The sequence below is a fragment of the Nesoenas mayeri genome (genome assembly GCF_963082525.1).
Source record: "Nesoenas mayeri genome assembly, chromosome: 8".
NCBI classification, from domain to species: Eukaryota; Metazoa; Chordata; class Aves; order Columbiformes; family Columbidae; genus Nesoenas; species Nesoenas mayeri.
In genome coordinates this window covers 13,151,973-13,176,380 of record NC_137554.1, presented here as the reverse complement: position 1 = coordinate 13,176,380, position 24,408 = coordinate 13,151,973, and the positions used below count along the sequence as shown (strand labels likewise).

General features: G+C 37.1%; 1 protein-coding gene across 1 annotated transcript in view; it reads left to right on the top strand.

Annotated features, from left to right (window-relative positions):
• Positions 1 to 24,408, top strand: part of DPYD (dihydropyrimidine dehydrogenase) — a gene marked incomplete at its 5' end in the record, with an annotated part of 297,412 nt that overhangs the window by 147,737 nt on the left and 125,267 nt on the right. The window contains 4 exons of the mRNA XM_080348775.1: positions 5,953 to 6,060; positions 9,138 to 9,307; positions 10,891 to 11,101; positions 21,045 to 21,229. Coding sequence (XP_080204901.1) covers positions 5,953 to 6,060; positions 9,138 to 9,307; positions 10,891 to 11,101; positions 21,045 to 21,229 — 674 coding nt within the window. The remainder of the gene's footprint in view (positions 1 to 5,952; positions 6,061 to 9,137; positions 9,308 to 10,890; positions 11,102 to 21,044; positions 21,230 to 24,408) is intronic.

Genomic DNA, 24,408 nt, shown 5'->3' with positions numbered 1-24,408 from the left:
AGAGCCACCTGCTGTGGAGATGAGGCAGTAATCTCAACAGCAGGAAATAAACGGAGAGAGGGAGAAAATACAAAAGCATAGACATTAAAAAAGTAATTAAAACACTTATCTCCATCAACATACATAGCAAACAAAAAAAAATCAGCCACCTAGAAAACATACTCTATTGAAGCTCACAACAGGAAGTAACAAAGCTGGTACTATTAAAAAAAAAAATAAAAATCTGCAGCAAAATGAGAGAGATCCTTTAAAAATACAAGCCTCAAAAGTATTTACTAATGTGTTAATCACTAATGGACTGACCTTGAGAGAAGCTGAGCACCTGCGGAGCATTTGCAACTTTACTGGGCATTTAGTCTTTTAGAATAAAACATTTAAAAATGTAGAGAGAGTAACTCTTTAGATACCAATGGCTTTCTGTTCCATTTCTAATGAATGTCATAGCACAAATAGTCATGCTGTGTTTAATATCATCAGCTATGTGGCACAGCTTAGGTACCATATTTGGATAACTGTTTCAGTATGGTTCACATCTACTGTTGTGTAATATTGATCCTTAGACAGCAATGTTATCAATATTGATATGGATGAACGTGGCTTCTTATAAACAAATAGGTAGAGCATGTCCCACTTCATACAAATAGGTTTTATCATGTCTAGGGAAAACTGTAAATTTAACAGCTATGAGAATCTGCTGTTTTGATGTAAGCTTTCAGGAAAATAATATACTTAAAACTCATGGTCTAACTTATACAATTCATGGATCGTGTGACAGAAAATAAAACTGCTTTAAATACATAGATTTTGATCTCCATTTCCCCAGACCACAAACTAAATAGACTTGTTGAAGAAGGAGAGGATTCAGAAATATTAAAGGATGCTTATGCACTTGGAATTTAAAATATATTCTTTCTTTTCTGCCATGCACCTTTGTAGTCACACTGACCATATGGTACCTGTAGCTGCAAGTGTCTGGGCAAGCGTGAAATGCTATCAGAAGTGTTACATCTGAGATATTTTTGTAAGGTAACACAAGGAGCAAGTTGGAACTCTCAGTGTGTAAAAGGGCAGGGAGATGGGACAAAATGGGTACATTGGTGAATGGAGTTTGTTGGTTTTGGTTTGCTAGTTCTAAAAGGCAGAAAGAAAACTGCATAACCAGGGAATCCAATTTTCTTTTTTTTCTCCTTTGTATTCAATTTGGATAAATTTACAAATGTAATGTCATTTTGAAATTAAGTTGAATGTTTCATTATTAAAAAAGTCAAAATAGAGTGTGTTGGCTTTTAAAAAAAATTATTCTTGGTACATTCAAACTCAGATTGCATTCACCAGCCTGAATTTACATTTTTACCTGAAAGTAAGAGGTTAGTAAAAATTCAGCCAGTTCTCATCTTGAAAACATTCTGCTGCCAGGACTGAAACAGCTAAGAATCCAAAGATAGCGAATATTGCTTCAAAGATCCTAGCTCTTCATTTGTTTACCTGGTCCAGCTTAAGTTTTTCCAAAATGTGGTTATTATCACAATTAAAAATCAAGCAAACCAAAACTTTTAGTGCTTGATGTGAGAAAAACCAGAAAACCTCACAATGCCCTAGTAAGTTTTGTCCCTGTAGGCTGCTGTGTATTTACACTTCAGCTTGAGCTCAGGTTTTTTTTGTCTGGAGATTTGTTTTCAGTCAGCTGCCAGTGAAAACTACATTTGACCCTTACCAAGGAAGAGGGCTTATTTTGGATGTCAGTTATTAAGACTGGCTGAGAAGTTCATTTGAAACTGCAAATCTGCCCAAACATGTTAGATTTAAGTAATCCAAACAATAAGTTCAGGTTCACAGGGCATTCTTTTTTCTGGAGGGGAGGGGATTTGATCAAAGTAAGAGAGAGAGACATGCTGTGCCTCTACTCCCACTTTAGTTTTTCTTTCCAGAGCAGGCTAATGGTTACAGTAATAGCAGCAGTATTCATTTCCTTTTCAGACTTAGCTGATTGATGTGTTGATGTGCCGTGATTTATTTGGTGCAGCAACCAAGTGGACTACGTGCATTGCTCTGCATGCCAATGCCTTACATTGCATATACATCACTCTTGCGTATTGCCTTGTATATCTGACAAATTGACTCTAATGGTTTAGCGATTCATATTTCATCTGGACTAGGAGATTGTGAGAGGATCTAAATTCTGTCTCTTTAAATGGAGATGATGGGCTTGACGCTGCCAGTTAAGAAAATCAACATGCATCAGTATTGTGAAAACAAAGAGTACAAGGTCTTGGTAGTAAGCAGATGTTGTCTTTTTTTTTTTTTTTTTCTCCCCACTAATATATATGCATGTATATAGTTATATGTATATATAAAGGATAGAAAAATGGGAAGGTAAAGTCTGTGTTTTCCAAAGCCACTGTTACAGCAGCTCATGACTTTGACAAGCATATGGTACATCAAACATGGGAGAAAGACCAGTGCTGAGGTATAGTCCTGGAGAAGGGGTTGTGGGGATCAAATGAAGGAAAGGACGAATGAGGGCTTCATACTAAGTGATGCTTACTGAGAGACAGCTGGAGCATCTGAAGGTGAAAGGCAGGGCGTAGCAAACTAGAGGGTCAGGAATAGAGATTAATTGCTTTATATGCTGTTCCTGACCCAGATTGGGACTATCTAGATTAGCTTTTGCAATGCTGAGCTAGATATGACATGCAAATTGTTATTTTCACTATGTTTCTTCTTTATTCTTAGTAAATAACATTTTCCACAGACTGTGAGACTTCATTGTGTGCTTTGGCTATCAGTTGCTTCAGAAGCTTGTTCCCTGGCATCAGCAGGTGAAGGGGCGGAGGTTTCGGGATGCCTGGGGCTGTGCCTGCCGAAGGCGGGCGCTGGGCATCGCCCACTGCTTGTGTGTGGTTGTGCATAGTCCATTCCAACAACACCTGTGGAATTTTGTTTCTAGGCTCCCTCCTCTTGGTTGTCCTTCAGAAGTGTTTTAGATGGCTTGCAGGTGGATTTGAAGAGAAGAGAACTTACTACCATTGGCTTCAGCCTAAAACCTAGGAGAAAGACCTCATGTTTTTCTAAGCATTTTTTCTTGGGTGGCTCCTGGCTATTTTGTGCTAGTGTGTGAATTCCCTTTTGCTAAAGGATCTCTTTGATTTATCTTCAAAGGGTATTTCTCTTGGTTCATTATTTTGACTTAAATTGTGTCTTTCATAGATGACTGGGGTTTTTTAAATTTTATTTCTTCTCTAAAACCATTTGCTCAAAACTACATTTTTCCTCTACAGCTGTTTTTTTTCATCAAATGTTTTCTCTCCTGAGAGGCTGTTGGCTATTTATCAATATTTGATCTGTCTGTAAAGTGTACTTCTGTGGGGTGGCTGTTTATTATGAAGTGGTGCCTCTCTAAAGTGGATCTTATCAGTTTTTGATCTCTTTCTCTGTTTGTCTACCTCTTTTTTAGCTATCCTAGTGGCTTTAAGAAGTATCTCCCTATTTTAACAAAATTAAATGCAATAATTATAAAGGCAAATACTAAACAGCAGAAGGAGATACAGGAGAACCCAGTACAACTTCCAGCAGATGCTTAGCAAAGAGCTTGGAACTGTGCCAGCTGTTTATAGGTATAACAGAAAAATCCTCTGCATTTCCTTGAAATGTAAATATTGCAAAATTGGTTTTCATGGAGTTTTCAGCAAAATGAAAATAGTAACATAAATAGCAGAAAATGCCATGGATACCGACTACCTCTTAGTCTCTTTTATTGTTTTACCAGCCAAGCTGAACATTATTGAATCCAATGCATTTTTAATCCAACTCCTTTGATTTCAGTGACACTGAACTAGTGATGAACTTGACCATAAACATTGCAACATTCCCTTAATTCTATACTTTCTTCATCCTGTGGGAGTTCAATTACTGATGCTGATAGAGACGAAATTAGGAGGTGTTAAAAGCGGCAAAAATAAGTGGGGAAAAAAAAAATTGTGTGGATTTCTCCTTGGTTTTGAATTAAGATAGACGTTAGGTAGAAAGGAAATGATCTTTAATGCAGACTGCATGTCTCGGTAACGGCAAGAGTGTTTCTCCCAAGAATAAACTGAGACCTCTGAGCTGGCTTACAGATACCTCAATAGAAATAGTTGCATTACTCTGTCCTCTGCCTGGAGAAAGTCCCTGAGAGCTTTTTCAGAGGTACTCTTCTTGTCATAGATGATTTGGCAATATATATACAGAGGAAGACCTATGCAGTTTTAAAAATAATTTCTTTAATGCATTTTACATATTGTACTTTCAATAGAACTAAGTATTTCTAGCAACCTCTTAAGATATCTATTATTCATTCTTCGTTAGCTGATATTCCAATCTACCCAGGAAGTACAGCATTCAGAGGTCTTGAAGCTCAGTACGTGCTAGTATTTTCTAACCTTATTTTTCTCAATATCCAACTATAGGTCACCAGTGTTTTGAAAGTCAGTTGTTCAGCAATAGTCAGAAGTTAAGTAAGTGCTCAGGAAGATGAGATTTTTAAAATGTAAAAATGTCAGGATTTTTTAATTTACTTTTTGGCTTGTAAGCCTTTCGAATTCACTGAGAGTATATTTTCATTGTGTTCACTGAAACTGTTAAAACTAATAATATCCTTTTTTTCTGATTGTAATGTGGTACCTTCACTCAAGGATCTAGAGGCTTAAGAAACTGCCTCAGTAACAGATGACTAATACAAAATCCTAAACGTTCTTATGACCGAGTCCTGATCTTATGCTGTAATGAGACAATTTTTGCTGCTTCTGTAATATAAAAAGGCTGTAAAACTTCCCTACTTGGAACAGCACTCCTCAAAGTGCAATCCTGCTTTATTGTTGACACTAACATGGTGTTATTGGGGTTTTCCAGACCAGTATGTCGTAAAGAGGAGAAAGATTAGTCTGCTGTCCTCCATGTCTGGGAATGGAGAGAATACAGTTTGCTTTGCATGCTCCAATTCTGCCTGCTTGCTCTGAGTTCTAGTGTTTTCTTAGAAAACCTGTTGTCATTTACCCCATTTCAGTATGTAATTATTAATTAGCATACTTTGATAATATTATGGGGTTTTAGATGTAAAAATGAAAGCCAAAACCCTCTTGAAAATACCCTGATAGATCATTTCATTTGCATGAAAAAAATGTTTTAACTTCTGTGGCAGCAAGGCTGGTGTTTTGTGCTGTCCAAATGTTCACACAGCAACAAGAAGAAATTCTTTGATAACTGGAAGATGGGTTTTGCTGCTTCCTTTTAATGGAAAGGTATTTGTTGCTATTATTGGTTCTGAAGTGTATCTCTGTCTGTATCCTACAGCTTCTGTATAGATGTGTGCTATTAATAACTACAAATAAATGTCAGCCAATAAGGACTTCAAGATTTTGAGAAAACAATCAAGAGTGGCAAATAATTATGGCATTCAAATACTCACAGATAATGCAGATCTACAGCGTTACCATTTGTCCTCCTCTCCTCATCCATTAAGCTGTTTATTATTGCCTCATTTGTATTATCTGCAGACTAGTTGTATTGAAAAATGCCTCAAAACAAAGGGAACAAACCCATTTCACGGCAGTAAGAGTTACAAGTGTGTTCAGGTAAAGTAAAACAAGAAAAGCTTACAAGATTCTTCTCTTCCTCGGTAGCTTCCCTGCTTTTGCAGCCGGCATATCCTGTTCTCTCTGACCCTTTTCCCTGCGTTTGTTTTGGTATGAGTTTTATGAGTACAGAGTAACAACCTTATTTGCAGTGCCAGCACTATTAAGCTACAGACTGCAAACACGAAGCTAGTCATTTGTGGTGGTCTTTTAGAAACATCTGTGGGTTTCTAAAAGTGCTGGTATTGAGGATGTTTTTGAGAATGTGCATGTGATGTGAAATATATATTTGTCATTGTAATTTGCCTTTTAGTTCTGATATGCCTGAAAATATCTGTTTTAGGTTTGCCAGAACCGAATAAAGACAGTATATTCCAAGGACTAAGAATGGATCAAGGATTCTACACATCTAAAGACTTCCTTCCTTTGGTAGCAATGGCAAGTAAACCAGGTGTGTGATATTTTTTTTACAATCATGTTCAGCAAGTCATTAACAGTTACTGATATATCAAAATGGACAGTTGGTTACACAGCAGCACATCCAATTACAAAGCACCTCCCAATGAATAGGTCTGAGTCAGGGTTTTCTTCTGGTGAGCTGCAACCTCAAGAGTGTGGTCTGGAAAGTCAGTCCTAGAGACTGTAAAGCAAATAGTCATGTATAAAAATCTAAGCACATGGCAAATCATTACCCCTAATAAGTTGTATTTGTTATTTTGAATTCTATTCAAAAGATTTCATAAGCTTCTCATATGCGTAAATTATATAGATATAGTGTATATATTATGGTCTTGAAAAAAATCTGACATTAAAGAAGCTGTTGCCAGCCCATATAAGCAGCTGCTTTGTGTATTGTTGATAAATGATTTTACTTAATCCCAAGTCATGTGCTGCATGTTTTACAGACACATTTAAGGGAGCACTAGTTCCTTACCCAAAGAACTTACAGGCTAAGACTCAGAACAACAGTAATATGCCAGGAGTTAATAAGACAACACTCAGTTCATAGGCACCAAGTGCAGTTTTGTTTTATGCTTTTACATCCTTGTTTTCAGCACAAAGATGGCTCTGCTTGGTCCCCAAGGACTATTGCTGCTTTCAGTGGCCCTAAATGTGAAGTCATAAGCCCCAGATGGTTGTATGAGATGTGGCTCGTGATTTCTACACCATGTTCCCTCATGGTCTAGATTCCCCAGTGTGTTCATAAAAAATAAATTACCTTGTACAGTTTTCTGAGCATATACTTAGTGCAGTATGTGGTCTTGTACATATGACCCCATATTTAACCACACATATGCCTTTTTTATCTACAAATTTATTTTCTTCTGACCATTTAGAAATTTCTTATAGCATCATATAGGGTTGCCTGCTTATTTAATAGACTGTAAATGATGTGTTAAAGAATATATCTTCTGTGACAGATTATTCTGATATAGAAGTATATTACCTCATTTAATGCAAAATATTTACGAAGGGAAACTCTGCATCCCATCTGTCCCATCTCTCTGCTATTTTGATCAAATGATTATTTCTGTCTATTTTCTTAATCTCAAAGTTAGCTCAAATGAATCGGGAGAAAAGGGTGGGTTTTTGTGTTTTTTGTTTTTGTTTTTTTTTTATGTCTGTGTGTTTTGTTTTTTAAGAAAGAGATGTTTAAAAATGAAACAGATTGACAATCTGCACTGCAAACCATTTGTAGATTAACAAAGGAAAACTAATTTCTGCAAGACAATCTCCTCTTATAATAATTTGACTAAAAATACTTTCTAGAAATTTGTATGGACATGTAGCACTTGTATACTGTAAGTTGCCTGCCTGCATGAGGGTCTGTATCTGTGATCTGCATATTTTAAAAGGAGCAAAGAAGCTCTCTCAGTTTGCTGGGATATGTAATGATATTTTTTTATATGAAGTCTAGAATGAAAAAAATTCATCAGCTTTGAAAAACTAACCTTTTCTGACTGACACTGTAGCTATAGCCACCTCTTGCTCTCTAAAGCATGGAATTTTAAAACAAAATATACACATCCTATATCTTGCTCTATCTTCTTGTTTTTGTTTTTTTGGGTTTTTTTTTGTTTGTTTTGTTTGTTTGTGCGTTTTTTTGTTTGTTTTTGTTCATTTTTTACTATGACAGTCCTCTAAATAATAGACATAATAGACTTACAGTAAAATTTGGATGTATACTACTTGTTAAAGTACTTTCATCCAAAAGGGGTTTTCTTTGCAAATACATATTTGGTGTGAATTTGCTCTTGGTAACAAAGCCACTCCCAAGGTAAAGTGGGCTGCTGCTATGGAGCCGCTCTGAGCTGCCATTCCCTTGCTGCACTTGTGCTTTTTCTGCTGCTCTGTGCACAACTTTTGTGAAGGGTTAAGTTTGTTGAAAATAGATGAGAAAAGCTTGGAGAGAATGTTGAAATAAGAATTCTACTAAGTAAATAGTAAATGTAATACCATATAGGAGGATGTTGTTTCTCACTCTGTTTGTATGTCTAAATTAAAAGCATTGTTTCCTTAAATGATACTTGTGTTTCTTTACATTTGCATGTGAAAAACTGCTGCTAGTATAGTAGGATACTTGAGTTAGAGTACAATGGTTAAATGGCCATCTTAGCACCTCCTGACTGAAATTACCACGGACTCATTGAGAATATAGCTTTAGATTGTTTATGGCATTATTTTTTAAGTTGCAATAATTTGCTTAATCAACACTTGCATTTAAACTTGTGATAAATGCAGTCTTATGCAAGGAACACACACAGTTTAGTTTTACTCAAGTATTTCTTGTATAATGGAATCAGTAAATACAAACTGTAGATGACAAACACATAACATCATCATTCTCTCCATGTAACTTTTGAAAATCTTTTGTAGAAAGCCACTGTAGATTAAATGTTTTCTCCCAGTGAAAGATCTCAGAACTAATGTGTAGTAGTAGTAATAATAATAATAATAATAATAGTAATATTCTTTCAACGTCATGTTCAGATGCCTTAGAGAATAGCCTCTGAGACCTGTGTCATAGCAAGAACAGTGTCAGTGCCTTATAGAAAACTGACGAGGGGACTAACTTTGAGAAGTTATTACACAAAACTATTAACAACTGGTCATCTTTTGCAAAATACCAAGTATTATTGTTTATAATCTGTTAAAAATCTTTGGTTTTTTTAACTAGGAGGATAATGAATCTGATAAAAGAAAAGCTTACTTTTTGGATTAAATGATCTCACAATGCTAATTTCAACCTGATAGGACCCACAACCCTACAAATGTTGTCATTTGAATTCTTTCCAGATAGAAAGGTGCAGCTGCTTAGAGTATTGACTATGAAATTATGTATATGAGCATATCTTAAAAATGGGAATAAAACTGTCTTTCAGTGAAGCAGAATAATTTGATAGTGACACTCCATGCTTGGGAACTGTAAGATGCAATTTTACACTTCTTTGGGTACAAGTACCTTTTGAGCTGTCATGCAGAAATGGTTTCTCTACTTGAAAATGGGCTTTTCCTTTCATCTTTCAGGGATGTGTGCCTGTCACTCTCCATTGCCAGCAATACATGGAACTGTGATTGTGCTTGGGGCAGGAGACACTGCTTTTGACTGTGCAACATCTGCTTTACGCTGCGGAGCCCGTCGTGTGTTTGTGGTCTTCAGGAAGGGATTCACTAATATCAGGGCTGTCCCAGAAGAGGTAAAATTGAATAACAGTGTTTATGAGAAGAAATACTGGTTGTTATTTTTGCAGGGTCTGAAAGTGTGGTATAGATACTTAAAAGTCATCACCTAAAGGTTTTGTTTATAAAAATGCTCTTAAAATGTATAAATGTTTATTAAAGATCTTCATGTAGTCTCTGTATAAATAATTTTCCTCAGTTGTACCTGTTTCCTGTAAAGTCGAAGAGATGCATTTGCATACAGGGGTTAGAATTTTTTGTAAATTAAAAAGTACAGTAATTTTTTTAATCTTGGAAGCACCCCAGAGATCAAAGCACCATTGTTGGTGACTCTTTAGGTCATGGCTAGATCACAGAATGATACCTTCTGGCTGCTGTCTAATCAATCTCAGTGATCCTGACTTTGCCTTGGGAGCCTATAAAATCTTGTAAAAAAACTTCTCACAGTGATTTCGGTTTTGAATCACTGCCAATGGTAATGCAGCAATGTCATTCATCACAGATTTCAGCGTTCAATTTGATTTTTAGTTTGGCTTTGCACTTCGGCATTTATCAGGACATCTGCACATTTTGAAACTGACTTTGCTTTCTCAATGTATCTGTACTACAGGAGGGTTTCTTCAATTTAGAGTTTCTTATTTTGGTTGTCTTTTTCTGTTATCATTCATTTGGTACATACTTTACATTTTTGCACACCTGAGGATATCAGGACATCTAATGCATCTTTATCATGAGTTTTATGGTAGTTTGGTAGATCTTAGAGATCTTATAGAAGGGGAATGGAAGTACAAACAAAATAAATAGAGGGTCTCTTTCTTTATTTAAGAATTCTAGACACAATGAGATTACTGGAATCATTGCACTGACAGACTCATGGGCTATTCAGATTCTTACGAATCAAGAGTCAGCTGTCACTCTGGACCAAAATCTTTGTTAGCAACCTGGGTAGATTCCTAAAAGTTGTCAATATTTCTAGTCATCCAGTCATGCAGCGGACTTGACAAAAAGTGAAACAAAATCTGCTCACAGCTAGTAACAGCCATGCTAGAACCATGTCAGGTCGGATATTACATGTTCAAAAAGATTTTGTTGCGTAAACATAGACAATCAAATCCTGAGTACTTTGCTAAGACAAAATGGTGTTTGACTTCAGCAGTTTTGCCACAGCAGAAATTCAGAAGATCTTAAATCTGGATTTTCACTGAGAAAACTTGTTAACACATAGTAGTTAGCATTTAATAACACCTTAAAACTATAGTAAACACAAATCGTGGCATGTATTTAATGAATATTAGTCCACTTCCTAGAAGACTCAGTTACATAAGGTAACTCATTTGTCCTCAAAGGAGTTGCATAGATTAAAAGTAACAGGGAACAATAAGAAAATATATTGGAGAAACATTTGCATTGCAAATTTACCTAGTACCACTGTCTAGAACTGCTTGATTTAATAGCACAGGAGGCTCTGTATAGTGTACACTGGTGACTTCTACTACAGAAGAATGGATGGTAACATCTTGAGTAAAAAAAGTCCCTTTTTTTTTTCTTTAGTAAAAACACAAGAATGGCCGACATATATTTTATTGCTTCTACTCTACAGATGGAACTTGCAAAAGAAGAGAAATGTGAATTTCTGCCTTTTCTCTCCCCTCGGAAAGTTGTACTTAGAGGTGGACAAATTGTTGGTATGGAGTTTGTTCGAACTGAACAAGATGATGATGGAAACTGGAAAGAAGATGAGGATCAGATTGTCCATCTGAAAGCTGATGTGGTGATTAGTGCCTTTGGCTCCATTTTAAGCGATAAGAAAGGTAACCCTGGCTAATGCATTCTGTAAATGCTGTTTGTTATTTTAGCTGCAGCCATTTTCTGTCCTTTGACAGTTTTGTGAATTGAACCTTCTGAAGGTTACTCAGCTTGTGGCTGCTGATCCTCTTCACAGGAATTTCTTTATCCTTTAGATATCCCTCTTAGAACAAAACGTGAGGGTCTGATGACAGTTTTCTGTGTATTGTTTTATAGAGCAGGAACTCAGATTAAAGGTATAGTTGCTCAGAATATATCTTGCTTTCCTGACAATGCAAATGGGATCTCAAACAATACTCTTGAGGATTTCTTTTGGTCTCACTAATTAACTTTAGAGAAACTCATTATACCACAACTTTAAAGTGAACTGATCTGATCTTGGAAACCTTTTTTTTACCTATTAAATTAAGCAATGATTAGGACATTCATTATTCTGGTTTGGATAGTCTGGATGTCACTAATTTCTTGTGCATACGCAAGCAAACTGGGTCTTCTCTCATACATACAATGTTTGTTAAGTTCACCTGCGCTTGTCTCAGATTGTCTCATTATTTAGTTGCACTTCACAAGCTTTGCTCTTAAAAATTAACCATTATATGGTTCCACAATAAAGACACAGAAATAGGCACATAGGTGGTTTTTCAGAGACTGAATGAATTGTCTGGATATAGCAGAAAGAGAGCTGCAAATCATGATTATAACTAAGAACATGGGAACTGAGCAAAGCTCAGACTTCTCCTCTGACACTGGGTTAAAGAGTTCAGGCACATACATCAAATGTGCCTTGAAAGTAAAAAACACTGACTCAGCAGAAGACAGATTGATAAAATGAATAGATCTTCATCCCAGAGACACTCATCAAGGTTAGCAGGTTCTGAAAGCCTTAGTGATGAATGTGCTTACTTCTCCAGGGCACAGTCATGCCAGCCAATTACCCCGTGGCATGTTGTCATGGTCCTTTGGGTATAAATGCTCTGACAGAGTACTTGGCAAGTGGCCCAGAGTGCACATCACCAGAAAATTTGGCGATCAGGTGCTGGTTCTGCCAGTGCAAAGGGAATTTCAAAACTTCTTAGCATAATGTGGTTTTGTGAATCTTTGCAATCAAGAAAAATTGTAAATCTAAAATAATCTAAGCAGAGACTAGTAGCATGTGTGGACATACCTCAAGCACATAAAATGTGTGACTTTTCACATCTGCATTTTCTGTGTATGCCTTATAGTTAACACTGTTTTAAATGAAGTTAAAGAGATTAGTTTTCTGGTGGTAAGATTTTCTAGAGTTATCGGTAAAATTATACAAAAACGTACTGACTTCGCTGGAAGACAAAACATTAGTTAATGAAGATAAATTATAGGTCTCATTGAAGAATTTTAGAATATAGCCCTGAGCAGAATTGACTGTAATGTGACTGAGCTACTCAGTGCTTCTTGTTCACCAGTCCAATTGTATATAATGTTAAGACATCATACATCCATGAGAATACTCTAAAATCTCTTATATGGTAAAAAAAGAAGGATCGACCTGTTTCCCTGAGGAACATGTGGTTAATTCTATGAACATTCCTGTGTTGTGTGTGTTGCTGTTGCTTTGGGACAGGTTCACACAGGACAGGTCTGGGACAGCTTCACTCAGCCCAGCTGTGTACACTGTGCCCTCTGCCCCACCATTCCTCCTGCTCCGTGGGACACAGGAGGTGCAGTCCACATCACTTTGGGAGGACAGGGTCTATTTCCACTTGGAGTTGTGTTGTGTTGTGAGAGTCTGACATCTGTGTTGGTCATGTTTTAGGGCTCAGTCTAACCCCCAGGAGCAGGAAGAAGAGTAAGATTATTTATTTATTTATTTATTTATTTATTAATCTTTAATAAATTCATGAGCTACTCCATTGGTGAAGTTCACTTGACTGAGAATTTTGGGAGCTTTGTTGTCTTTAAAACACCCTGTTTAGTTTTTTTGGAAGGTCTTCTAGAGCCTCATGTGGTGAATCAAGTATTAGCCTATGCAATCTGTACGTTTTGCTGTGATTCATAGACCCTATGATAAAGGAGTGATTCTCCCACATTAAAAAGTGCTTCAGATAAAAGGTTGAACTTAATGTGTTCCTTAGCCATGATGCTGTGCTAGTCTTGTATCTCCTAGAACGCATTCACTGACTGAATTACTTATTGAGAGGTATTTAAATAGGAACATAAAATGGGAGGGGAACAAAGTCATGCAGTGAGCTGCTGATGAAAGAAGAGTAATTTACCTTGGGGGTTGGCAATACACCTCAGTTTCACACTTCGTTTTGGGTGAAACTGCTATTAGAATAACAATCAAATTACAAGGAAAAATGCAAGACATTTGTTTTGAATGCTGTGAAAATGAAAAGAAACTGAGACTTGAGGGAGTAGAGTGTTTCTTTTGAGCATACCATTTGAGTTGTTTTTAAATCTTTATTTTTTGCCTAATCTGTCTTAATGAAAGTCAAATTTGCTTTTCACTATTAAGCTGGATTTCAATAACATCTCCAGGATACTTCAGCATACATAACAAAAAGAAATGGAAAAAAAACCCTCCACTGCTACTACCAAAAACCATGCCAAACACTAGAAGTATCTTATATTCTAGGTGATTTTTCTTTTTCTTTTAAAGGAAGCACGTTTTTGTATTGAAGAGATGGAAATATTAATATATTCTCCATCAAAAGATGGTGATAAAAATATTGGAGGTACTTGAAACTACACAATGCCATGAGCAAACTGATGTGACTTGGAACTTGAACTAACTTTGAAGAAGGTGATGGACTAGATGACCTCCAGAGGGCCATTCTAGTCTGAATTATTCTGGGACTGGATGATTCAGATGCAGGTTGAATAAACATGTTAATTGTTGCTCATACAAAGAGCTCTATCAATTGACCTAATTTGAAAGGCACCTGAGGGAACTGCAAATAGAGTGTTGGTATGGGCTAAGCTAGCAGGATATGTCCTATATGTTATTAATGTTGTTAAATGTTGATGCTACTGATGTAAGAATAAATAAAATACTATGAAAACCAGAGGGATTAAAATCAGACTTAGCTCCAGTTCAGCAAATTGTTCAGGGCAGCCCTGCTGTTCATGTTCTAAAGTTTTGTTTAACAAGATATAAGCACATGGGTGACTGTTCTTCTAAGCAGAAATAGCTCATAGGTTAGAAAGCTTTTTTTCTAGTCTATTATCCTCCCTGTTTCTTATTTTTACACAGTAGCTATTAAATTTGCAACTGAGATTCCATGTGCCCACAGCAGGTATTTAGACTTTTTTGTTTTGTTAAAATCTTGATTGTATTTTTAAGCAACAGTTCTAGTAGTACTCATTCTTCTACTGAAAAGAATATAAATGCATCATAAATTTTTTAAAAAATGGACTCCTAAGTCCATTGTATGCTTGGGAAGTTGCTAGTAGCCAAAATGAGAGAGTTGTCTTCTAGATTATTTGAAGAACATTACCACTTTACTGAAACCAGTAAAAAAATAAAGTACAATTGCTTTTTTTTATTGCATAGCTTACTAAAGCCTTCAAGCCATCATAACTGACCCACATAAACAAACAGCTGTGTCAGGATTTTGTGCATTTCCTCATGTTTCTGTTCTTTTGCTTGGTTTCTTATATTGGAGGTCTGCAACATGTTAGTAAATTATTGAAATCTCTGTCACCATTCCAAATTGCAGCTACTCAATATATACAAATGTAATTCTGTGTACTCCCTAGCACTGCTTACAACCTCAACATCATACTTAACACCAGTCTAGTTGTTTTATAAATTCTAAACTTTGAATAACTGTTTTCTTATCTATTTTGTTCTGGTAAGCAAAAGGCAACAATATTTTTGGACTGCAAAATTCTGCAGTGGAACAAATGTCCTTGTTCTGATTTATTTTTCCTGAATTTCTGAGGAGAACCATGAAGATATTATGGAAAACAGTTCACTTGTTTGAAACACACCATGACATGCAGAGCAGGACATGGGACTAAGGCAGGATAGAGAACTGGCAGCATAAGTTTATTTAAACACTTTGTTTAGCAGGCAGCAGTAGAGAGGATGTATTTCCATTTTCCAGAACACTGAATCTTGGCATGATAACGTCTATTTTATTTTCCTGGAGAGACAAAAAAGGGGAATGGAAAAACCTTAAAGCAAACTCCAAATATTGCCTTTGCAAAAAAACTCGGAAATACTAGGCTATTTGTGAGCAAAAATATGTTTTACTACATTTTTGGTAGTAGCTAACTATTGCGTGGCAACTGAAGGGCAAAATTTTATTTCACATTTCTGGGAATCAGTCACAACTTCCAGATATTTTGCTCTTACTTTTAGTATGACTGTTATCTTGCTTGGAAACTGCAGCAGCAAGCCCCAGAAGGCTTACTGGAGTAGAACTGCGGCCCCCCCAGTGTAGTTCAACATAGAGCAAAGAGAAATTCGCCCAAGTGGTTTGCAGTTTTATTATTTAACCCACTCCAACTTAATATTTATTTCTCTAGATTGAGAAGCATTTTCTAGGGAAAAATGGGACAAAGCTTGCAGAGCTCTGAGCTCACCAGTGAAAAAGGTTTTAGTTTTCATTTGTGCAAATACAGAACTTCAGCTGGTACGGAAGCCAGTGAACCTGCAGGGAGTGGGAGTTTCTTCCTGCAGCCTGTGAGGTACCTTCAGCTGCGAGCGCTGGAGCCCTCGGTAGCTCGTGAAGCAGTTGGAGGGAGGCAGAGGTGGCTGCGATGCCCCAGCTGGGGATGCCCATGGGCCTGACCTGGTGTCTCTCTAGTAGCACAGCATCTGCCTTGCACCCACAGAATTGACTTTGTCACCAGGCTTCTTCAAAATTTGTTATATAAAACTGACATTTATATAGATTCAGAAGATCCCTGGTGAAATAGGTAGGAGTTTTCCTGCTGAGTCATTTGGAATAGGTTTTTTCTCCACCAGTAGGTTTAGTGAATGAGTTTGAGTGCAGCAGTTCCACGCTCTGAAATGATTACTAATTTCCAATATCCAAAAGTGACTTCATGATGATTTCTACAGCCTTGTCACAGCAGGAATTCTGCCCTTTCATCCAACAGGCATTAGTACCCATTGGTTTGCTGGTGACAGGCAAAAAACAAAGTTAGTACCAGCTTGCCCCAGGAGCCTCTCCTGGCATACCTGGACCCAGCTTTATCCAGTCAAACTATTTTTTAATCCTGGTTCAGTACAATGACCATGAGCCAGCACTGTGCCCTTGTGGCCAGGAAGGCCAATGGCATCCTGGGGTGTATTACAAGGGGGGTGGTTAGTAGATCGAGAGAGGTCCTCCTCCCCCTCTACTCTGCCCTGGTGAGACCACATCTGGAATATTGTGTCCAGTTCTGGGCCCCTCAGTTCCAGAAGAACAGGGAGCTGCTGGAGAGGGTCCAGCGTAGGGCAACAAAGATGATTAAGGGAGTGGAGCACCTCCCTTATGAGAAAAGGCTGAGGGAGCTGGGTCTCTTTAGTTTGGAGAAGAGGAGACTGAGGGGTGACCTTATTAATGTTTATAAATATATCAAGGGTGAGTGCCATGAGGATGGAGCCAGGCTCTTCTCAGTGGCAAACAATTATAGGACAAGGAGTAATGGGATCAAGCTGGAACACAAGAGGTTCCACTTACATTTGAGAAAAAACTTCTCAGTGAGGGTGACAGAGCACTGGAACAGGCTGCCCAGGGAGGTTGTGGAGTCTCCTTCTCTGGAGACATTCAAGACCCACCTGGACGTGTTCCTGTGCGACCTCACCTAGGCGTTCCTGCTCCAGCAGGGGGATTGGACTAGATGATCTTTTGAGATCCCTTCCAATCCTAAACATACTGTGATACTGTAATAGTGGGCCAGAGGCTGTGGGAAGTATGATTGTGCCTTTCTTTATTTGCTGGGCATTTAGACTGGGCAATGTCAGCAGTTAAGCAGTCTGTTGGTGCATGTGACGGCTGTAGTTTTATATTTGAGATTAAGAAGGTCACAGCATATTTGTATTTTTCTCAAGTAATCCTACTATTCACTGTAAAGGAAGTCCCTAAGATGGATATCAAAAATAACATTAATGAGCTACTAAAGCTAAAATTACAGGAACTTATGAAATTGGTTAAACATAAAAACCATTAAACTGTTTATTGAAGCTTCACAGATATACTGCAGCTAATGAGCATTTCTGCTATTTAAATAAGCCCAAATTGAACACACATTACATGGATACATAATTAGTCATGGCAGTCAAACACAGGCAGACTCACTTTTAAAGCTTTATTTGAGGAATCTTTTCCATTTGATTTGTTTTGTTAATTAAAATATTTTTTCTATATTCACTTATATTTTAATATTGTTTTTGCAAGTGCTATAATTTGCTGCTACTTTTCCATTTGTGTTTGTTTGCTCTGTGGATGTAGCAAATTTGGAATATATATTCAGAACTGTCCTTTTGTTTGGTGTTATTTGTGTTAGCATCACTTGATAGCATCAGAATAATTCAGTTGTATCTTTTCTTTCATCCAGAAGGATCTTTTCAAATTATATGTAATATCTCACTAGGATATGGAGAAGGCAGCACAGACACAGTATTGTACTTTCAGTTGTCGAGAGAAAAAGCTATGTTAGTTTTAAACTTTAAAAGGTGCAGGGATTTAAAATGCACTCTTTAACCCTGTCCCAAATGATGCACCAACAAAAACAGTAGGTGTCTAGTTTGCTTATTGTTCAGTGTCAAAACAGCAATTCGGAGACCGGATAGTTGGAGTCACCTCCTTTCAAGCTCAGGTTTGGCTCTTAGGGTCTCTCTTGCCCCTTGCAGGGGCAGGGAAGGGACTTTGTGCACACCAAAGTTCTCCCCGTCGTTCCACAGGTATCCTGGAAGGGGCTCCCTGCAGCCTCACAGTTGCACAAGATCCAAATTATGAGGACATTAGGAACTCTTACATAGGATGCTTTAAAATCATGCCCTTATTTTTACTTAACCTGAATCTTGGAGATTGCAAAAACGACAGAAGGAAATAGCTGCTGGATACCATGTCAGACTTGCCACCGGGGAAATGTTCTTTCCCTTTCCCAATTTTAAAAATACTGATCAGACAGACAAATCCCCAGTCTCTAGGGAGATATTTCAGGTGAAGGTCTGTTGGGCACTCGTTGCACTCAAAGAACTGTTGGTATAATTGTGTCCAGACAGCTATTTTAGTAGGAAACAATCCGAAGATAGATTTGAGAAATGTAATAGATCAAGGATAACAGAGGTAATACCTTATTTTTCCACAAGATGAAATGAAATAAGTAGTCAGAACTTCCAGTTTTATATCACTTTGCCTGAAAAACTACATCTCCAATAGCATGTTGCTCTCTAACACCTTTACTGTGGTTCAGTCTTGTCTCTGAGAAAAAAAGTCATCTCTTAAATCCCTGATACCAAATCCTGCAGCACCAACTTTTCCTCTGTTTTTTTTTTCCCAAACATGTTTTTACAAGCCTGTATGTATTTAGTTTGTGAGAACTGTCTAGACGACATGCTGAGATGGTACCACTGCATGCAATAAGTTATCCTATATATGACAAATATAAGATGATCAAAAGCTTTCTTGAAGTACAGACAGTCTGAGACATAAAGAGAAAGTTAATGTATTGATTTATAAATATTACTGAAGCATTCTTAATAAAACTGCTATTGGCCAGTATCAGCACTTTCCTTAAAAACAAACAGCCAAACCAAGCCAAACCAAAACAAACAAAAACCACTGCAAACCCAAACAAACAAACAAGCCACAGCTTTAATTTTCCAGACTGAAAACTGACTCACCCTGAACATTGTGTTTGGTGTGATCTTTCAGTAGTTTAAATATTTTTAAAGGAAACCATTTTGTAAGTTTTTGATTCTGTTACTATGCAAATATTATTTTTGCCAAGTTAAGTCACAAGTATGTGTGGGGGGGTGGGATTATGCAAGCAATAGGTCTTGAGGAGAGATTAAATACTTCTGGTTTGAAAACCTGCTACAGTAAAACTCTCTTCTGTGATTCTGGCTTCTGAACCAGTTGCAAAAAAATGCTTTGAATGTGAGTCCTGTGGATATTTATGTATGCCAAGAGTGAGGAAGAGAGTGTAGGTGGGACAAGTAGGTGATAGTGTTTGTGCTTTGCTTCCTATTTTATTATTTCACCTTGGATTATACACAACCCCCACTTTGAGCGACACTTCTAGTATATGATTTGGAGGTGAAAGGAGATACAGAGCCTGGAAGAAAGTTCCATCATCATAATGTGCAAGAAAGATGCATTTGAAGCTTGCTGTAAACTCAGGCGCGCGCTGGGGCAATACTGTGACTTTGCTCTGCTATTGGAGAAATATTCTTGACTTAAACGGGCAGGTTTCTCTTTTACATATATGACAGCACAACTACATCAGTTTAATTGACCTTGGCAATCTGCATCTGCTAGTGGTATGTCCCTGAGGGACACTGCAATTTTAAGCTGCATTTCTATTGCAAAATCTGGAGTTCCTATAGACAAAGCTATATTAACCCCCTTATTTTGATACACCCCATCAACATCTGCTAAAAATATTTATTGAAAAAGTGATATTTTTTTCATGAAGCTACTTTGAAGTGTCTTTGATTATAATAAAATAATTTAAAATTCATAATAAAAGTATGTTAGCATAGAGCAAGATTATTTTTTCTGAGCATTTATATGTAATTAATGCCATTTGTATAATTCCATGCAATATAAAACCTGAGTTTTTTTAAATTTTCACATTACATTATTTTTAATGACAAAAATAGTTAATGTGCAGAATGCATATCTACATAGTTTACTAACATGAAAAAATTAAGATATCTTAATGTGTGCTCTAAAAAAACCATTGGGAATTTCATTTGAAAAGATACAAAATATTTTATCTTCATGTAAGCATTTAATTTTTATTGTGCTTTTATAGTTTTATTCTTAATATATGTAACAAATTTTGAAGTGAGCCTTACTTTCAGGATGTTCTTTCTGAATTTAAATATTAAGTCAGGATGGATTCGACTTTATTGAAATATATCTTTTTCAGAATTAAATTTATTTAAAACCAACACACTTCATCAAAGCCAAAGCTTTGATAGCGTAACATTTCCTAGTTGGAAGATGTTCCATCTGAAAGTTTTCAGTCAGGTTTATTAATGATCTGTCAAAAAGTAGCACAGTATTATGTCTGTTGTGAGGGTTAACAAAAGTGGGAAGTAAATTCTGGCAATCTAAATGAATTTCTAAAAATTGTATAATGAACATTATTTTTTTTTGTTTTAAACCTCAAAAATCATATTCTGTATATTACGTTGCACAAGAGAGTATATGGTAGGTTATTCAGGAGAAAAGCGCATTGATATGGTAAGTGTGGTACAAAGCTATGGGTGGAGGGAAAGGGAGAAAATTTATTTTTCCTTTATTAATATTGTTCATTAATAGGTTTTTTTGAAGTACTGGACTTTTTCTGTGAGAGACGAATAATGCCAGTGAGAATGACATTGTGAAACGTGGCAGTGTGTTCTCAGGGAGTGGCCAGAAGTATGTTAGCACTAATTATTTCTTGAGCTACATCAAGTCAGTCACTTCTTGTGATGCTTGTGTCCATTTATCTCGTACACAAGTCTGGCTTTGCAGGCATGCAAGAACTGGTTACTTTTCTGGTACTAACAAACTGCTGTTCTATATAATGCAAGTTGTTTTTTCTGAATCCTATCAGGAATTACATACCTCCACTAGCTCAACAAAAACATTAGTGTATATAAAAGAACTTTTCATTTCTGCTATAAATTTGTGTTTAGGTAAATGAAAGAACTAGGGCTTGGAACTGCTTTTCTAATTGTTATCAATGTATACTTGACAGATTTTAGCAACAGTTTTTTGTTTCTTCTGTTAACATACTTGTTCACTTTAATTACAGTCAGAGAGGCCATGGCACCTGTCAAGTTTAACAGATGGGGTCTTCCTGAAGTAGATCCAGAAACTATGCAAACAAGTGAACCCTGGGTGTTTGCAGGGGGTGACATTGGTGGTCTTGCTAACACTACAGTGGAATCAGTAAATGATGGAAAACAAGCTTCCTGGTACATGCACAGATACATACAGGTAATTCTTTTAAAGTATTTTTCTGTTTCCCATTTCTATCTGCTTTTGTTAATTGATACTTTTATTGTGATTGTTAAAACAACTCCATTGTGTTTAGGAATAAAAATACAAGTTTTGAGGAACTAATACCTAAAATATCTGGTGATTTGAACATAATAGATTAATTCAGCTTGCATCACATACTTGAGTTTGGGTAGCTGAACCCAGCTTGCTTTTACATTATCTTAACACTAAAATCCAAGCAACATGTTCTTGGCCCCAACTCTGAATTCCACTCAAGGGTAGCAAGCCTCCCTGCACAATACACAGTACAAGCAGAAGTCCTAACTTGGTAATTGGGGAAAAGAAGTGAGTCCATCAGAATTAAAAAGCAAAATCTCTCAATAGTGCATAAAGTAAAAGTGAAATACTGCCAGTGTTGTTAACCTGGGGAAGACAATTTAGTATTTTTAGAGTGAAAGTGTACTAATAGTTTACAGACCACTCAGATGATCTACACTGGAATGAAAGTTTGCTCTGATGAGACTGATAAACTGGACACAAGAATGCACAGAGGAAAACAATGCAAAGGAGAATTTAACTGAGAAACGTGAGTTTAAGGGGTACAGGCTTGAAAAACCTGGTAACTGTATGTTCCCTTTCAGTGCTCCTTGTGTGTTGCTGACTGAGCACCTCTGCCCTAATTGTTCTAGTAAAAGAAAGAGCACAAAGTCTAGAGGAGCTGCAGATAAACCTTCAGAGTCTGGAGACACAGCCTGTGTGTGGAGAACCAGCTGACAAAGAGTGTGTTCATAGTGCAAGGAACTTTTTAGAAACACGATGCATGATTCATTCTCCCTCAAAAAGAGATTTGAACAACTGAAGTTGGGACTGTAACAGCTCAATGTCTTTCTCCCCCATCCATCTGCTCAAAGCCTCTCTGATTGCATATTTGTGCAATTTCGTGCTGTTGGGGTCTGATTTCACTTCCTAAAAATACTTCAACTGAAAGCTTGTTGTTAGTATCTGTGCATATTCTTTCTCACTTGTTCTATAGCACTGTTTGTGTCCTGCCTTCTTAGACCCTATGAAAATGCTGTGTGTGAAACATCTTTAATCTCTGACCTGTTTCCTTAATTTCTCAGTGCACAGTGAATCTGGGTAACTGTGATAGGGGAGGATGGGGTTATCTCCTTCTTTTTGTCTCTTTCCTCTTTAGCCTCTAAAAATACATGCATCACTTAAAACCCCTCCTTAATCATGTTGCTTCCTTCCCAAATCTTGTGGGATTTTTTCCATTCTGGAATGTATTGAATAGTTTGGAAAAAACCTGAGTAGTCATAGCTTGAGAGTCAGAATTTTAAATCAAGCAGGCTTGTGATATTAGAGCATTTCCGTTACCCTTTGCAGGTTGTAAGGCAGCTTATTCGACCTTACAGTCTCACCAGGAAGCTAATGGGAAAGCCTTACAGCAATCTTCACAGGAAAGTTTCCAAATGTCATGTGTCACCTTTCCAGCTGTTAGATGAATGGGTTGCCCAGGGGCATTTATTTGGATGTGCAGTCCCTGTAAAATCTGGTTGCTGTGGTGCAGAGTGCTGTAATTTGGCAATTTACTTCACCAGTGTTTGGACCTGGTACAAATTTTAGTGACTGGAGAAGAGCTGCTTTTTTTTTTAAAGAAGTTGTCTAGAGCAGGATTCTAACCCTAATGTTTATAAGGGTAGGTATGTTCATGCCTTTGTGCAAATGTGTGTGTGCATGTTCAATTCACAGCCTTGTATTCAGGGAACTTCCAATATCAAATGAAAAAATACACCTACACACTTCCTTAGTTTTTCTCTACTGTGAGATTCTGAAGCAAGCAACCTTTTCTCTGATCGCCTGAATGCCACGTTAAATTTTAAATAAATACATTCATACTATCTATCCATTTGCATTTTAGTTACAGGAATAGGTAGCCATTTCCAAAATTGCCATCTATGTCAGCACCAGGATCTACAAATAATGTGGTCAGCCTTTAGAAAAATAAAGCTATTCCATAGGATTTTTCAGCCAACTCAAGACCATGTCAAAGACTGAAACTGAAAACCACCAGCCTGACTACTTGCAGAACACACTGTTTGAACTGCCCGCTGACTGTGTCCCAGCCTACTCCAGGCAAAAGGCAAAGCAAACACATGGGTCTGATATATGCCCTGAAACCCCAACCATTGCAAGCTCCGGCACATGGTCACATGAAGCATGAGATCCAGACTCAAGGACTTGCCAGCAAAAATGCCTTATGCTCAAAACTGGGAGTTATTTACAGAAGCTTCTTGGCTGCTCTTATCTGGAAACTTTCCATCATTAGTTGCCTGAATATCTCCTGCCTCTTCACATATTCCTCCCACTATATGAAGCATAGGTTCATCTCAGGAATTGTTGCCTGCAGCTGTGTCAGGTTAGTTTCTATAAACATGACCAGTCAAAGCCTAACTAAGGATAGTTGTAGTAGAACCTGTCAGAAAACACAGTCAGTCTTAGAATCATTCTTTGCAAGTTATTAGAGATCCAAACAAAATCAGCCCAATTCATGCAACTATCTGCTACTCACAACATTTTTTCAAGATTCAACCATTTTTGTTATTCAATGAACGAAGTAAAAATTTCTGTAAAATAATCTTGGTGAATTATTTAGTCTGGGAATTGTAATGGCCCTCACTTTTGTCCAACAGTGACTTCTTACTGTGCAGAAGCAATATAGGCTGCTGTTCTCTTCTATGCCTCAGTTACCCTTCATTTCTTCTTCATCAGTGAATGGGATTTAATAGTATAATCGTTATATTCAGGGTAATTCACAATTATTGCAGGACTAACTTCTAATTTTCTATGCCTGCCTTGAGAGCAAAGACAGCTTTTACATCGTGATTCTTCCAGTATTTGCTTTCTGGACCACTGCACCAGCCTTAATGCTTCACTCCTGCTCTATTCGTACACTTACCTGTGGAGCGTTTTCCCATATGTGGCAGTCAAAGTGCCATCTTCTTCTTTCTACAATCCCTCTTTAAAAGTGACTTTTCCTCTCTGATTCACAAGAAGTTTTCTTTTATTTAAATCTATGTTTTTCTTTACTGTAATCTCCCCAGTGTGGGCTGTTTCTTTTATATTTTTCCTAGACTGAAAGGTACATGATACACTTAAAGAATAAACTGCACTTC